The sequence below is a fragment of the Phoenix dactylifera genome, chromosome 3 (genome assembly GCF_051530095.1).
Source record: "Phoenix dactylifera cultivar Ajwa chromosome 3, Ajwa_hap1_PhDact_Kaust_v1.1, whole genome shotgun sequence".
Lineage (NCBI taxonomy): Eukaryota > Viridiplantae > Streptophyta > Magnoliopsida > Arecales > Arecaceae > Phoenix > Phoenix dactylifera.
Window position 1 is genome coordinate 43228453 of NC_143192.1, and position 15889 is coordinate 43244341.

Sequence of the window (15889 nt, forward strand, 5' to 3'; positions counted from 1 at the left end):
ATGCCAAACCTCCCACCAATGGTGGCTTTATATTCATAAATCCTTAGTTTTCAATATTTATTAATTTATTAAAAAAATTTATGAAGCATTAATTTTTATCGGGCCGGGCCGGGCCCAGGCCCGGACCGTGCCAGGCCCACGGGCCAGCCCGGCCCAGGCCCTTATGGGCCGTGCCGGGCTGGCCCGCGGGCCTAGACCGGGCCGTGCCGGCCCAGGCCCGAAGCGGGCCGTGCCGGGCTCGGCCCGCGGGCCAGTACCCTGTGACCCAGCACGGCCCTCTCAAATGGGCCGTGCCAGGCACGGCCCGGCACTGTAGCAGGCGGGCCGTGCCAGGCACGGCCCGCTTCGTGCCAGGCCGTGCCGGGCCGTGGGCGGCCCGGCCCAGTGCCCAACTCTATCCAAACATGACTAAGTAAGTTTAATATTAAGTCATATGTTCTAGTAATTATCTCTATGTTTTTAGTCCTCTGATCAATGTTTGACACTTGCTTATTATTTTTTGAAGTCTTCAAATTCAAGAAATTTTTACTTGTTTCTTCGTTCATGTCCTCCAAAAAGTTTGGATTGTGCACCTAATATGGTCCAAGCCTTAATCAAAATCTTCACAACTGCCTGTTCTTGGACATGATTTACTATAAAATAAAACCTGCAACAAGATTATAATAGGTGCCATATGAACTAAAAGAGGTCGAAGTGCTAGTAGTGCACTAATAGCAGTAAGTAGAGTTAGAATTTTTAATACCTTAGTTCCAATGATATAATTACGTACGGCTTGAAAAGGGCTGAATTATGCTATATATGCATTAACGACTTCATAAATTTATTTAGAGGGAGACTTAATGGCAGTTGCTAGATGTCTTTCTCATGACCAACTACACGGATCTACAGTAGCTACATCCCACACAGAAGAGCTTTTAGGTTCAAATCCCATTAGCTACATCCCTGTTATAATTATGAAAAATCTAACTCGCTATTATATATGACGTAGTCATAATTATGTTATTGAATTATGAACGTGTATTTTTTTTAGCATGGTGCCCCAATTATTGCCAAGTTGGGTTCCACTCCGGTTTTGCAATCATAGCCAACTGTGGATCCGTGACAATGCATGATCGCATGGACCCCCTCGCAACCCATCGCCGGCAACTGGTGTGGTACTATGGGGCCCATGTAATTATTATGGGCTGTTGACCGACAGGATTGGCCCAGTTCAATTGAACCTTGCATTGGAGGTTCGAAACTCTTCTTTATCAGTAAGTTGCGATTGGACCAATATTATATTTGTAGATTTATAACTACTTCTGATCTAGATGAACATCAGCAAGGAATCAAACTAGCTCCAATTTACAAAAGCTTGTGAAATAATATCTCAGGGTTGCTTGTCTATATGTCATTTTGTTATAGCGGATGATTTTAAAATTCTAATTTCGTGTAAAGCAATTGGGAAAAACCAAAACGTCTTTTTTCTATTATTCTTCATTCTTCCTCTACTTTTATGGCATGTCAATTTTTTGTCTAAACAAGGTTTATGAAAAGTAGAAAGACTTTTTTTTTAATAAAATCCATTCACTTTGGATTTTGTAAACATGTTTTAGAAAATTGGATAACCAAATAATTGCAAGATAGTTATTAAACTATCTAGCCTTCTGTACTTAAATACTTTATCAGTGATTAATCTATCATTGTAACATTGGTACCATGGAGATATTGATTTCTAATTTATGTAAGCTTGATGGAAGAGATATATGTGAAATGAAACTCATCTTTCACATGATACATCCTCTTATTTTCTGAAGAAGAAAAGAATAGGTAATTTGTTATCCTTAATAACAAAGTACAATAACAACAATATTTTTTTTGTAATTCTAATGGTATTTGGAAATCTTTTTATTATTTTGTTGGTAGCATGAAATAAAATTAGAGAATACCAAAGACTTCCTAGTTCCAAAAGTAGCATTTCTTATGTGGTTTTCCAAAAAAATAGAGCACCTAATCAACGAATCTGTTCTTAGCGATCAGAATTGTTAGGAATATACTTTTTATATATATAATTTTTTTTGACTATATAATAATTCAGGATCTCATCTAAAAAAACTGGTTGAAGGATATTACTTGAGTTTCTTGATCATGTATGAGTATCCGAGTATCCAAGATCTATCTAGTGCATAGCCGATGTATGACAAACATATGTATGTACAAATTTCTTTACAAATTATTTTCAATGGTGTTTAATATAAAGAAGATGAATATGTATGAGGATAATCAAGGTCCAAACATAAGAATCCACTGGAGAAATGAAAAAAATAGAGGCTACAGTTGTGTGGCCTCAAAATTGAGAATTTTCATTAGCATAGTAGGGATCCAAAATGCTATATGTAAAATAATGTGATTCACACTCCAAAAATTACTATGGAAAGTAACTAAGGGAAAGAGAAATATAAATTTCCTACTTGGCATTCTTGGAATCATTACCCAATATAAGTTACACATCATGAATCTTGCTAGGCATGCAAGCATTTGGCATTATTGTATCATTTACCCTGTCTGGTACAAAATGAAATTTCTCTGTGCAAATAGGATGCTCAAGCCACAACTTGAAACAGAAGCAACTTGGTTCTAGCTCTGCAACCAAATGCTCCATTATGCTATGTCTAATAAGAATATGTAATGTTTGGAACTCTATCCAAAAATTAAAAGAAACACTTCATAGCACGACTCTTAAAGTCTACCGTGTTCGACGCCCAGCAATAGCTGGGCCAGCCAATAGCTGAACCACTATGATTGCAGTTTTTTTCACTAATTTCCGCATTAGTGGCGATTGGTGAAAGTTATAGAGCTACCCTCCCTTGCGTGGATGGAAATTTGGAACTCAGCCTAACATCGGCAACCGGATCCAAACACCCAACACCAAAGTGCCGACTCCCCTCTTTAAAAAGTCAATTACTTGCGTCTGCTCCCCACCATCCCCGACTACCGACTGCCTCCCTCCCTCTCAATTCCACCCGAAATCTGCCATGGCTTCTTCAGCTCCCCCTCTAAAATTCCCCAACTATTTACCCTCTTCCACAAAGAAGAGAAGAGAGTTCGTAGATTTACCATCGATTGCCCCGGCCGGCCGGAGTCGGAGGCCATCGACGGTGGTCGTCGCCGGCATCAACGGCCACCCCCAGATCAACGGCTCCGGCGCCCTCCGCGTGGCCTTCCAGGGAGCCCCGGGCGCCTACAGCGAGTTCGCGGCCAAGACGGCGTGCCCGGCCTGCACCACCGTCCCCTGCCGTGCCTTCGCCGACGCGATATCCGCCGTGGAGCGCGGCCGCGCCGACCGCGCCATCCTCCCCGTGGAGAGCACCATGGAGGGTACCGCCCTCAGGAACTACGACCTCCTCCTCCGCCACGATCTCCGCATCGTCCAGGAGATCAACCTCTTCGTCCATTACTGCCTCCTCGCCATGCCGGGCGTCCTCCCCGGCGAGCTCCGTCGCGTCATCAGCCACCCCATGGCCCTGGCCCACTGCGGCCGCGCCCTCGCCCAGCTCGGCCTTCGCCGCGAGCCCGTCGAGGACACCGCCGGCGCCGTCGAGATGCTCCGCTCCAACCACCTGCTCGACACCGCCGCCATCGCCAGCCCCCGCGCTGCTGTCCTCTACGGCCTCGACGTCCTCGCCCATGGGCTCCAGGATGAGTCATGGAACGTCACCCGCTTCCTCCTCCTGTCGAAGACCACCACCGGACCGCCCCACAAACCCGACGGTGGCGGGGCCGGGCTGAAGACGAGCCTGGTCGTCGCCCACCGTGGCAGCTCCATGGTGGCGCTGCTGAAAGTCCTCTCGGCGTTCTCGAAACGAAACATCAATCTCACCAAGCTGGAGGTGATCAATTCGTCGAACGAACGGGAGGCGCCCGTCATGATACTGGACGTGAGAGGGAGGGGGTCGCTGAGGGCTTTCCCCCATGTTTTATATGTGGATTTCGAGGGCTCCATGGAGGATTCCAAGGTAAAGGAGGCCATTGATGAGATCTCTTCCTTCTCGGTGTTTGTTCGGATTCTTGGCTGCTACGCAGCCGATCCTAATATCTATGATCTTCAATAGGATTCAGACCGATCATATATTACGTTATATTGCGGTGTGTATCGATCGAACTGCTTGCGTATCTTCTGTTTTTGAAGTAATCAAAGTTTACTTCCATACAAATTTCGTACAAAATTAGTCTGAACAATGTGCTTCATCAAATCCGCTGATTTGCTCGCCGAACTGATATTTTTAGAAAAGTAATTACAAATTAATTAACACGGGACTAGGGGTTCGTACTTTCTTATTGCGGTGCTTTGAGTTTAATTACTGGAAACTGCGTATGTTTTCATGTCTGTCCATTATTTGCTGACGAGGGCTCATCATGTTCTCTATCCACGTTTCGTTCATTCCTTATGTAGTGTTATATATAGGTCATTCATGAAAAGGTGAGTGATAAATTCTTCCTCAGTTCCCTTATTCTTCTCTCTTTGATTTTTCTGATGTGCAATTCTTGGCCTCCTTAGACAAATACTTTGACTGGAGTTCGAGTCCTCGGTTAGATGCCTAACCTTCGTACGGTAGTTCTATTTTGCTTCTTCAAACTGAAGTAGATATGGGCATGATAACACAGCATCCATTCTGCTCCTAGTTCCTCCCGGTTTTTCTCAGGATTTTGTGGCCCAAGCGAAACTGATTTAATTTGAAATTGTTGATATTTATACCGGTTGATCATCGAAGAGAAATTCTTATTCATTCTTTCTATTAATCTGAAAATTCTTCTCAGATACAAAAAAATGATTCAGTTCTAGAACCAAAATCGTAGTTCTCGAATGGGCAATTGGAACTTTGTAAGGCACTTTTCTGGGATTTATTACAATAGTAAGCCTTGTTCTCATATTAGAGATGGAAATATCCTTTACGTGCACTTAATTTTTCTTACAAAATTCTTTCTCAAAAGGTCTCTTCAAAGATTCCATTATACTTTTCATCTGGGTTTGGATTCTTTTCTTTTCTTTTTATTTTTATTTTGGTAAGATGAATTCGGATTCGACAATTACATCAGTTCATGGTTCTCGAAACTGGCCTTGTGATGCATTTAATGCTACTTTTGTTCGCATGTGTAGCATTCTGGACTAGTTATAATAATAGATATTCTCGTCATAATGTACAGATTCGAAGTAAGAATCGTTCCAAGTAAACCGACCCTCAAACAACCACGCTCATGGCCATTCAACGCTCAGCAGTTGCCATGACAAAAGCAATTCAACAACTAATTTGCTTCTAGAATCCATTAAAATATACTACCCACAAGCAAAGGCGTACAATTTAAGTGTACCACAAGCACATCGCATTAAATCAAAGCCTGGATGTTGGTTGCTTTAAAATTTGTGGTATTCCATCACACGCAGTCCCCACGGAGTTGTTACATCAATTTCACATTGTGGAACAAACCAAAGCCAACGCGTCCACCATGTGGGAGAGAGTAGGTGGGAAACCTAACTCGCTCCATTGGTTGCTGGGTTTCTGCCTTTATCTCTAAAAAATGGGAAGAACCTTCCAAAGCAAAAATAAAAATTTACTGCAAAAGCAACCGTAATGGTAGGCCATCATCAGATGTTTCTTGGGGTGCATCCATACCATGTTCAAATGATGGGAGCCTTTCAATTAGTCCAAAATCTCGAGGACCCAACATGCAGTCATGTTGGTGCTCTTCCATGGGCAATCTGGTATTTGGCTCTAGATTGATCACGTAAGCAAGATTCTCACCACACGCACAATTTATTTCGACATCTCTCTATGTTTCAACACGAAACATCAATCAGGTTTTGGTTTAGCATATCAACCTCAGCAGCACCATACTTCTCTTGCATCATATTTCTGCCACCAGGCAAGATCAGAATTATAGTCAATCTTCTTGTAGGGAGAAATTTATGTTGAAGATATACTAAAGCCACATTGGAGATTGGCTGCCAAACTTCTAAAAGCAAACCATTCTATCGGCTAAAATGATGTATTGAACTTGCATTTAAATGTACTCGAGCGAAGTTGAAAAAAATGACACAATCAAAAACAAACATAAGAAAGGCTGCCTAGTTATAAGCATAGACGATGTGAATAAGGCCCAGAGTCTGCATCACATCAATATAAATGCCAAAAAAAGTTTAAAACATCAACATTTGCCAAAGTCGTCGTCACACCATCAAGCACGATGTGATCAAGACTCCAAGCATTTAATCAGACTGTCGGTGCTCATTAAAGTCCCTAAAACAAACAAACAAACGAAATGAAACCAAGCAAGCGAAAACTCAGGACAAGAACAAATCAACAAACACATACGCAAGGAAAAACCATACAAACCAAACAGTGAGACAAATACTTCTACTTGCTTTCCTCCTCCTCGATCACAATGCTCTCGATGGGAACCATCACGTCCTTGTAGCTGCAAACATAGGGCGCGTCGCACCCAATGTACCGTCCAGTCCACCGCCCTTCGTCGATGTAACTGGCGTCCCACACGGAGGCGTAGAGGAACATGGGCTTCTCCGGCCATGGCTCCCCGTCCTTCCTCACCTCCTCTCGGATCACCGCGCCGTCCACCAGCCACTCGATCCGGTCCGGCTCCCAGCGGATGAGGTACTCGTGGAAGTCCTCGGAGGCGTCGAAGCCGAGAGGGTGGATGATCTCGCGGCAGCCGGCGCCGGTTGTGTAGAAGTTGGTCTGGACGGAGGTCTTGTCCTTGCCGAGGAACTCGAAGTCGATCTCGTCCTGGGACTTGTCGCCCTCGAGGGAGGAGAGGTAGATGTTGAAGTTGAGGCCGCTGGTGTTGCCGGCCGGGCAGCGGATGCGGGCGCCGAAGGTGCCGTGGCGGAAGCGGGCCGGGGAGCGCCACCGGGCGCCGCCGCGGTGGTCGTAGGTGACGTGGATCTCGCCGGCCTCCGGGGAGTGGTGGCATACCTCCGGGCAGTAGTCCACCGCGATCTGCTTCAAGATCTCCGTGCGGTGGATCGATGGGACCTCCGCCATTGGATCGGATCACGGTGGGGGTCGAGCGAGCTGGGGGAAGAAGAAGCACGAGTAGGGAGATGACGACGGTGGTGTCGGTTGGGGAGGCGCTGTGATCGGCCGAGGAGGAAGGCAAGATGGGTTACTGGAAATTGGAATCTGGGGTCGGCTTGTTTAACGCATGGCGGGGACCACATCTACCGTGCCACTGGTCTGGAGCAACACGATCGAGGTTTGGCTCTCAGTCCCGGCGACCTTAAGCTTGCTCAATTCGTCGAACAGCTTGGCTACAAGTGGAATATCGTTGAAATTTAAAATGACCCGCGGAGAATCGTACCGAATTGTCGTCATGGACATTGGAATATTCTCCGGCACATGGCGGAGGATATAATAATATCTCTTTTGAATTATTTTCCTACGGTACTGGTACTTATTACTACGGTAAGTAACACCGCTCAGTTTACCGGTACTGTGAGGGTTCGGGTTTTTTGAGCATCCTGCACACGGTTAGGCCAGTGGGCCAGGCCCATTGCTGTTGCGGCCTCTATCTCGCCAAAGACTACAAAAGCCTCTGAACACGCACTATTTCTCTTCCTCCGCTCCCCATGGTGGGGTGGGCTCCTGCTGGCCCCTCCCGAGTCCCGAGCTCCCCCTCCTTCTTTCGCGGGAGAAGAAAAGAGGTTGGAGAAGAAGTCGGAAGAAGAGAAGAGGAGGAGAAGAAGAAGAAAAGGAAGGAAAGAAAGAAAGAAAGAAGCTTCGGGAAGAAACACGAAGAAGAGAAGAAAAGGGAAGGGAAGAAAAAGAAAAAGGAGGAAAAAGAAAAGAAAAAGGAAAGAAAAAGAAAGAAAAAGAAAAAAAAGGAAAGGAAAGAAAAAGAAAAAAAGAGAGGAAAAAAAAGAAAGAAAATAAAATAAAATTATAAAAATAAAAAAAAAATAAAAAATGATGAACGGGTAACAAATAATCTGATCTCTACAATGTTGATAGGTGTAGTGAAGTTGTCATCGGGATTTAGGATTTGTAAGCAAACCAAAATAAGTAAAATAATAAAATAATTTAAATTACTATTTAATTGTAAGTATAAAATAATAAAAAATATATTTGTTATAATCTATTTTTTAAAAAATAGGATCAAGCATATGATTGCATGTGATTCATGAATTTGATTAAATTGCATTCTTCATGAATATTTGAGTATAAATTATGGTTATGATAAATTGCATGAAAATAAGATTTGTGGCATAATCATGAATTTTATACATTACGATGCCATTTGTCATTTTCCAACCTATTTATGAACATATGATTTGTAAAAAAATATAATAATTTATGAACTCTCACATAGCCATGCCTACATCTAGAAATAGAGGCCAGTCGATATCCTGAAGCTAGCATTCAATGAAAATGACCCTCTGCCGACGGGTTAAAGTTGGTAACGAATATGAATAAGTTATAAAACTCATCGACTACGAATACAACCATGCCATGGGATTATAGTGACTATAGTAGCGCATCCGTCTGAGAGTAGGATTTATAAAGTATGGATAAATGGCAATATTTTTATATGACTTGCATTATCATGCTTATGAACTTGCATGGTTGGAGCATACATTGCTTTATAACTTATTTTGAGTATCATCTATGAAATGATTTATTTTGCTGTAATTGTTATATTCTTCAAATGGTGTATTGTCATGAGGAAAATTATGCTTGATCTAATAAGATAGTACATGATTACTTACTGAGCAGCAAGCTCATATGCATCCTTCTGTTTTTTTTAAAAAATTTCAGATAATTAAGGCTACTAGGAGTGGAAAAGAGTAAATAGAAATGGAGTTGAAGTATAGTTACAAGATTCTTAGAAGTATCGATGTTAATAAGTTTGGATTGTAATATTGCAAACCCAAGTATTTGATTTAGATGCTCTGTACTTGCTTCTTTATAATTAGTAAATCATTTTGATCAGAATTTATTTTATTTTATGAAATAAAATTATTATCATGGGCTTCGTGTTATTGTAGACAACAACCTACAATAGTACGGTCGTGTCATGGGCTGGATCCGGGTTGTGACAGGTACTATATGGCATTCAGAAATACTTGCCATCTATCGATGGCTTAAGCTCACCTCGCATCTGGTCTTTAGAACTTCTGACCAACTTGGGATTTTCTCTCAATAGAGAGAAAGATAGTTGAGACTAGAATAGAGGATGGTAGTGGTGATCATGATAGTAGGGAAGATGGTGAGAATGGTGGTGGTTGTGTCGGTAAAGTTGATCAAAAGAGGTATTGGATTTGGAGAAAGCACGGATAAGAAAGTAGAGCGGTCACGTGATATGCAGATGCTATCACTTGGTGGTGGCCTTCTCAGAAGGACAAAGAAAACGAAAAGAGAAGGAATTAGAAAGTTGAGGTTTTTCTTCAATAGTGTCATAAAAGAATTAGATAGGAGTATTAAGGTGCAACAAAATATAATATTAAGGATTTAATTAAAAATGTTAAGGAAAAAAGAACGGTAACTAAATGTGAGCGAAGTCCAGAGAATCTCGATAGTTCTCTCAAAAAAATAAATTTCGCCATATATTTATAATAATTTCCCTCAGTATTCTCTGTGAAATACAGTCGGCCGACAATGCCGGCTTTATTGAAGCTGGTATGAGTAATTTAAACTTAACCCAGTAAATGTTCGATCGCCCGTGCTTCCCGACCGTTTTCTTGTCTTTTTTCTTCTCGAACCCGTGACGATCGTCGCGTCAGCCTCGAGAGGCCCGGTCGCCCTCGACTCTCGTCTCTTCTGGTTTCTTATTCCACCGCGTCCGGTCCCTTCGCGAATCCCCTTCCCTCCGGTTCCAAATCGATCGCCGGCGGTGTGATGGCGGCGGTGGTGAAAAATCTCTTGGATTTCCTTACCCAATTGCGCAACTTTCTCTTCATCGGTTGCCTGCTCGAATCGATCTAGGGTTTCCTTTCCCTGTCTGCGATCATCGGTGAGAAATCTCTACCAAAACTCTTGGACGATCTATGATGCTACAATCTTCAGTTTTCATATACATCTACATATTGGCGCAGTCTTCATGTTCTTTGCTATTGATTTACTTTGATTTCTAAAACATATGATTCATCTGTTCCCCCCTTTTCTTGACATTTGGGGAATGGGATAAGAACGGCGAGCTTGATCTAATTTTCTTTCTCTGACTTGATTTCGGGATTCTTGATCCGTTTACTTTCATTAGTTTCTGAAGGTTTTTTTAATAATATTTTTAATGGCAGTTTAGCGCCTGTCTTGTCTTAAATTGTAAAAACTATAATGAAGTCGCAATTCATATTTTATGTGCGACCGTGGATTCCCTTTACTCGTGATATATGGGGTATTTGGGTTTGGATATTATATATGCTCAAGATTTCGCTTAGGTAAGATTCTGTTTCATTAGATTATGTAGGGCATCATATCTTCAATTTAATTGTTTCATTTGATTTATGAAATCCTTAGCAGGAAAAAAGAAAAAGCTATGTGGCGGCACTCATGTCACAGAGTTACTTGTGCTGACATGGCATGTTGTAACTCTTTGTATCTACCATGTGGCACAAGGAACTTTTTGTGGGATTGAGTAGCATGCTGTAACATTACTGAAGGAAATATGATGTACATCCCTGGATGAAAGAAAAACAAGATGCAAACTGGAAATTGTTTTCACCTATAAAATGATGATTATGAGTGATTGTTCTTCTCCTCTATTTGGTAATTTAGATCTCTATTTTCAAGGTATTAGGGGATCATATATTTTGGTATTAAGACATTGCCCTCTGGTTGATTGTGTAGTGTGAATGAGGTCAAAAGGGAGTGGGATGTCTGGTGGATTTATTTGCTTGGAGGTCATGCAGTTCGCTAGGACCTAACAGGATTGTGTTAACAAGGAACAAGGATTTGAATATTGGATCACTCTGTACTGTGTTCTGCATACTGTAAAGGATAAGTATAAGCATGATACAGAGACACATACTTTTTGTATCACATGTAGTGATTTGGGTGAGACCAATGTAGACTGGCATAACAGCATGCACTAACATGAATATATATGGATCATCATGCATCATGTGTGCTAGCCACGTTATTTTGTAGTTTGATTTGTAATATTGAAGCTGGTGCATGTTGTAATCACTATCAACATATGGGACATTATTTGACCTTACACCATCATTCTTCATCTTATCAAAACAAGTAATGTAATAGAATTCAAAACCATTGTTTAAGAACATAAAACTTTATGAGATGCATGGGTGGCACAGCCAGTAGCTTAGAATGGCAAAGAGGGTGGACTAATATGGGCTTGCATCATGGTGAGGGCTACATTGAATGCAAAACTAATCGCATAAAATTTGATCACTAAACCAGATGTCACAAAAACATTATTGGATCCATCACTTCTAGCCACTTTGAAATATCTAGTATGATTCTCTGACTACTAGAGCGTAGAGGGACCTCCCATCTTGAATTATCCATCCAACATGGGTTCCAACTAAATCAAATGGTCATGACTTGTGAATGTTCACCTGCATTGGCTTTTGATTTAGGTTGGACTGGGTTAAGAAAAAGAGAGATGGGAGGTAGGGGTGTGAGTTTTGGACCAGCAATATATAAGCTGGAGCCTTCTTAGGTGAGATGTGTGTGATATAGGGAAATAAAGCGCCCGCAACCCCTTCTCTTTTTCCCCAATATGAGATTGCTTGTACATGGTATTTTTGGGTGCTAAATTCACATGTCTAGAGTTTAGTTAGGAACAGTCAAATTTTGGATGATGATTTGTGAGTCTTTGTGGGGCGCACGAGTTTTGTTTGGATTTGTTTGTGCTCGGAAAAAAGAGAGGATAAAACTTTAGTTGTTAGAGATGAAAGTGAGGGAGGTTTCAGCATGAGTTGGATGTGGGACAAGGTGGATGTTAACTACAGGATAAGTAGTTTCATGCGTAATCTAGTTTGGATGGTCAAGATGGTCTTAGCTAATTACAAGAGTGGGAAATGCAACAATGGTTTGTTGAAGGAAATCTTAACTATTTTTGATCTGACATTATCCTTACTATTTTTTCAAATTGCAAGTTGACTATATGTCTGAGAAAGAGAGGATAATGCATACTCAAGAGTGAAACCCCTCGTCTCATTACCAAATGAATCTGGTTCTAAGATGCTGGGAACTCATATTTATAAAAAATAAATAATTTTTGAAGTCAAAAATTATTTCGCTGTTGGGTTTATGAGATGTTTGAACTAATTAAGAGATATAGATGATAAGTGGATAAGCTATTGTTGCAATTTGATTGTATATTTTTTCAGCTGGTGCAGTACTTGTATGTCAGATTGGGTGAACAAGAGGCTAGCCGAGGTGGTTTGACTGTTTAATGAGGGGGTACGCCTTGTATGAATAATATGAGATGGTGGCTGGAGTTTTTCAGTGGACATTGACTTTAAGAGTCAACAGCATTGGGGAATCATGAAAGTGTTGGAGGGGCTAGGGTTAGGCTCTATTCTTTTCTGATGGGACAAGCTTTATCAAATCTTATTGGATTGGGATGAATGCCACTTTGACGAGTTGGGAATTGTTTTGGTAGAATGAATATGATTTCTGAGTGGCTTGGATCTGCTTGATTAAATCCGATGACTTTGGATGCCTCTATGTGGAAACTATTCCTGCTTTTATATTATAGTGATACATGGTAATGTTATGTATACGTAATCAATGTCCATTTTATATATTTTTCTTATTTAAGTTTTGAACAGGGCTAGAAGCCAGCCATGCTCCATCCAAAGGCTTGAAATTTCAAAAAAAGAAAGAGAAAAAAGAGCGGAGCCCTTGTTTCGTGCGGCTGCAGCCTGCGGAGGAGATGGGGGCTCGAAAGCCCTCTTTCTCGCTCACCCCTCTCCCTCACTCCCTTCCTCCCTCTCTCTCTCTCCCTTCCTCCCTTTCTCCCTCTATTTCCTTCTCCCTTTCCCCTTCCCTTGCCAGACTTCTCCGAAGAGGGTGGTTCGGAACAGTACCGTCTTCATTGTTTCCAGACTTTCTAAAGATTTTGTTGGAAGTGCATCAGAATTATTTCTTATTTCTTATTGAACGTTTGTTTACAGGAGAGTCTTATTGATTCAGATGTTTCTTTAAGCTACTAATAATTTACTAACTGGTTTGACATTCAAATTATAGGATTGCTTTTATATACATGGATGATGAATGTGATGCAGAGGATGGAATTCACGGATTGGACCAGATATGATTTGAGAGACGCGGATACCGGCTTCATGTTGAGTGGACAAAGTTGATTACTGGCTAGCATATCTACTTGCTAAGTAAGTTAACCCAAAAAATGGCTTCATAATATCCATTTTTTTTGGGTAACTTCTCTTTTGCTGCTAGATTGGAATGGTAGGTCTGGCTGTTCTAGAAGAGCTGCAGCTATTGAGGCCTGCAAACACCCTTTTTTGTGTGAAGGGTAGGCACAGAATGCCTAGGGGATTTTATTAAATTAAAATGAGTATGAAAAAGGGGGAAGAGAGACATAGAGGAAGAGAGTACAAGAAGAGACAGAGGAAGCCAAAAAAGCCTCCCCAGGAAAGGGAAACGAGAAACCTAATAAGCCCACAACATAGAAGTACACCCTCTCAGATCAACCCCTAGATACGGCATGCACTCTAATTTCAGAAACCTCTTTACAGCACAATGATTCTTCTTAGAGACTAATACAGGACTTCAAAGTCAGTTTGATTTTCTGGATCAGCTTCATGTTGCCCATCCTGGCTCCTCTTGAAACACTGTTATTTCTCTCCGGCCAGATATGCCAACAGGTAGCTGCAATGAGCATATCCCACCCCCTTCTCCAACTTTTCTTGATTTTTTCTCTCCCCTCCCCCCTCTTGATCTTTTCTCTCCAAAACCCCCAAAATTCACTAGCTTCCTTGGGCCTGCCACAGCTTTTTAGAAGGTGCCGGAAGAGTCTCCAAGTACATGCTATGTAGTTGCAGTTAAAAAATAATTGATCCATTGTCTCCACTTTGTTTGTCCCATTCAACACTAGGATGTGAGATTTGGAAAGGCATGTTGCACCATATAGAAAAATCTTGATTGCTAGGATCAGAAGAAATTTTTCATTCGGTTTAATTCAAGGTAGGACGCATTTAAAACATGGGAGGCTACCCAACATGAGGTCAATTCTTCTATTACATGTTCATTCTTCTATGCAGTAGGCTATGCTTGATTATTTATATATCCATATGTATATCTATCAATCTAACAAGATGTTCTTCTTCAATGCAAAGCTGCTATTTCTACATGCCCTTTGTTATTCAGGCATGTGACTATATGCATATAATGATTGATTTGGATGGTGTGACATTGGATCTGATATCTTAAGAACCGAAGTGCTGGTTTTCTTCTTTGTGGAATGCCTGGGCCATTTAATGGGTAAGACCATTCTATCTTTAGAACATTTTCCTCATTGTATCTGATGGTTTTAGTTAACTTCGAGCATCATTTTTTTCCTTTCTCAATACTTAATAAGATGGACAACTTCCCAGGTGAACTGATTATTTGCGATCATTAGTGGGTCGAGCTACCACATCAGGAGCCATGAATCCCTCAGTAGTCGTTAAAATCTAGAAATATTCCTTGGATTTGGTGACCACCCAATACCAAATGGGAACAACTGTTGGAGTATGACTTGATTAGGGTGCACATTCACGGTAGGTGCATGCTCATGGTAGCTTTGTGCATCAATGGATACATGTTAGTTTTAATTAAGAGGGCTTGTATTTTTTAGCTGGCTCATGTGTGGCCCATGTCTTGTAATCTGATTGGCCTATGAGCCTGTTGCCACAATATGGTTGTCGTGTGTGCCATTGTACCATCTCCAACACCTCATTGTTGCAGTAGGTTAACAAGTGAATTTCGAAACAAGACTCATGAATCAGACCAAGACTGTTTACTTCCCTCCTGCTCCTGCATGGCAGCATTGTAAGAGGAAACATTTGCCTTATTCATTCTGCTCTTTCATAAAAAGGAATGAGGAGATGCTTTTCCTATTTGGTTCATTTTTGTTGATAGTTGTCGGTGGAAATCATATTTTGCAGCCCGAAAATTTCAACTAGGAGCTCATGTTTTGAGGCATTGAGTAGAAAGGAGCATGGAGGTGTAGCTCTGTTCATAGCACAGATGTGGCAGAATGTGGTGTTATTCTTTGAGCCCGTGTTAACATTTATCTAACATCGTAGTTGACCCTGATGAAGAGCTTGTTAGGGATGCATGGCCTATATCTTAAGTATTTAAGTTCAAAAGTTTGTACTTGCTATCTTGTAGCTGATACAATCAGATACTTGGTAAAGGCAGAAGCAATGTATGTTTCGACCTATTTGTGTGAGAGTTGCTGAAATCAATGATAATTGAAAGAGACTAGGTTGATGTTATGAAGAGGTCAGAAGGCAACTGAGCTTGAATTTCTTTAGAAATTGTTGTCCAAACTAAAGTGCCAGAGTTGCTAGAGAATTGTTCACTTTATAATATTTCTAGTTAGAATTCAATTGATGAGACATCTTCATGCATGTCAACTTTGAGTATCCTTTGTGCATTATGCTTGTCTCTTGCACCTATTATGAAATTATGTTACGCAGGGAACTCCACTATTTCTTCTTCTTCTTCTGCTGCTGCTGTTCTGGGATATTGCTATCTTGCTTTAGAGACAAAACACATTTTAATGGGTCATGGCTCATCAAGGTCATCATGGATTTGAACATTGTAAGTTTGATTTGCATGAAATTCATCACCATTTTTTCATGGATCAATGCATAGATTTATAACTATTACGTTTCAACCTTCAGCTCTTGGGAAACTTTTATGAT

General features: G+C 41.3%; 1 protein-coding gene, 1 long non-coding RNA gene and 1 pseudogene across 10 annotated transcripts; 2 read left to right on the forward strand and 1 right to left on the reverse strand.

Moving 5' to 3' along the window:
- Positions 1–2958: 2958 nt before the first annotated feature.
- Positions 2959–4118, forward strand: LOC120109022 (arogenate dehydratase 1 pseudogene; annotated as a pseudogene). The gene has a single exon (XR_015976419.1). The product of XR_015976419.1 is annotated as an arogenate dehydratase 1 pseudogene (transcript).
- A 1972-nt stretch (positions 4119–6090) lies between these two features.
- Positions 6091–7843, reverse strand: LOC103716864 (xyloglucan endotransglucosylase/hydrolase protein 31-like). The gene has a single exon (XM_008805044.6). It carries the CDS (start codon positions 7035–7037, stop codon positions 6393–6395), a length of 645 nt encoding a protein of 214 aa, XP_008803266.1. The 5' UTR covers positions 7038–7843; the 3' UTR covers positions 6091–6392.
- A 1672-nt stretch (positions 7844–9515) lies between these two features.
- Positions 9516–15592, forward strand: LOC120103850 (uncharacterized). 8 transcript variants are annotated; one of them, XR_005509826.2, is made up of 5 exons: positions 9717–10002; positions 13206–13348; positions 14315–14459; positions 14573–15008; positions 15125–15592. It is a non-coding gene; the product is annotated as an uncharacterized LOC120103850 (long non-coding RNA). The 8 variants fall into 8 exon arrangements; XR_016399907.1 differs by having other exon boundaries at positions 9722–10002; positions 13244–13348; positions 14346–14459; XR_005509824.2 differs by lacking the exon at positions 15125–15592 and having other exon boundaries at positions 9516–10002; positions 14573–15085.
- Positions 15593–15889: the final 297 nt, after the last annotated feature.

Excerpts from the sequence above, each read along its gene's own strand:
- LOC103716864 (XM_008805044.6), bottom strand. The coding sequence starts at position 7,037 with ATGGCGGAGGTCCCATCGATCCACCGCACGGAGATCTTGAAGCAGATC.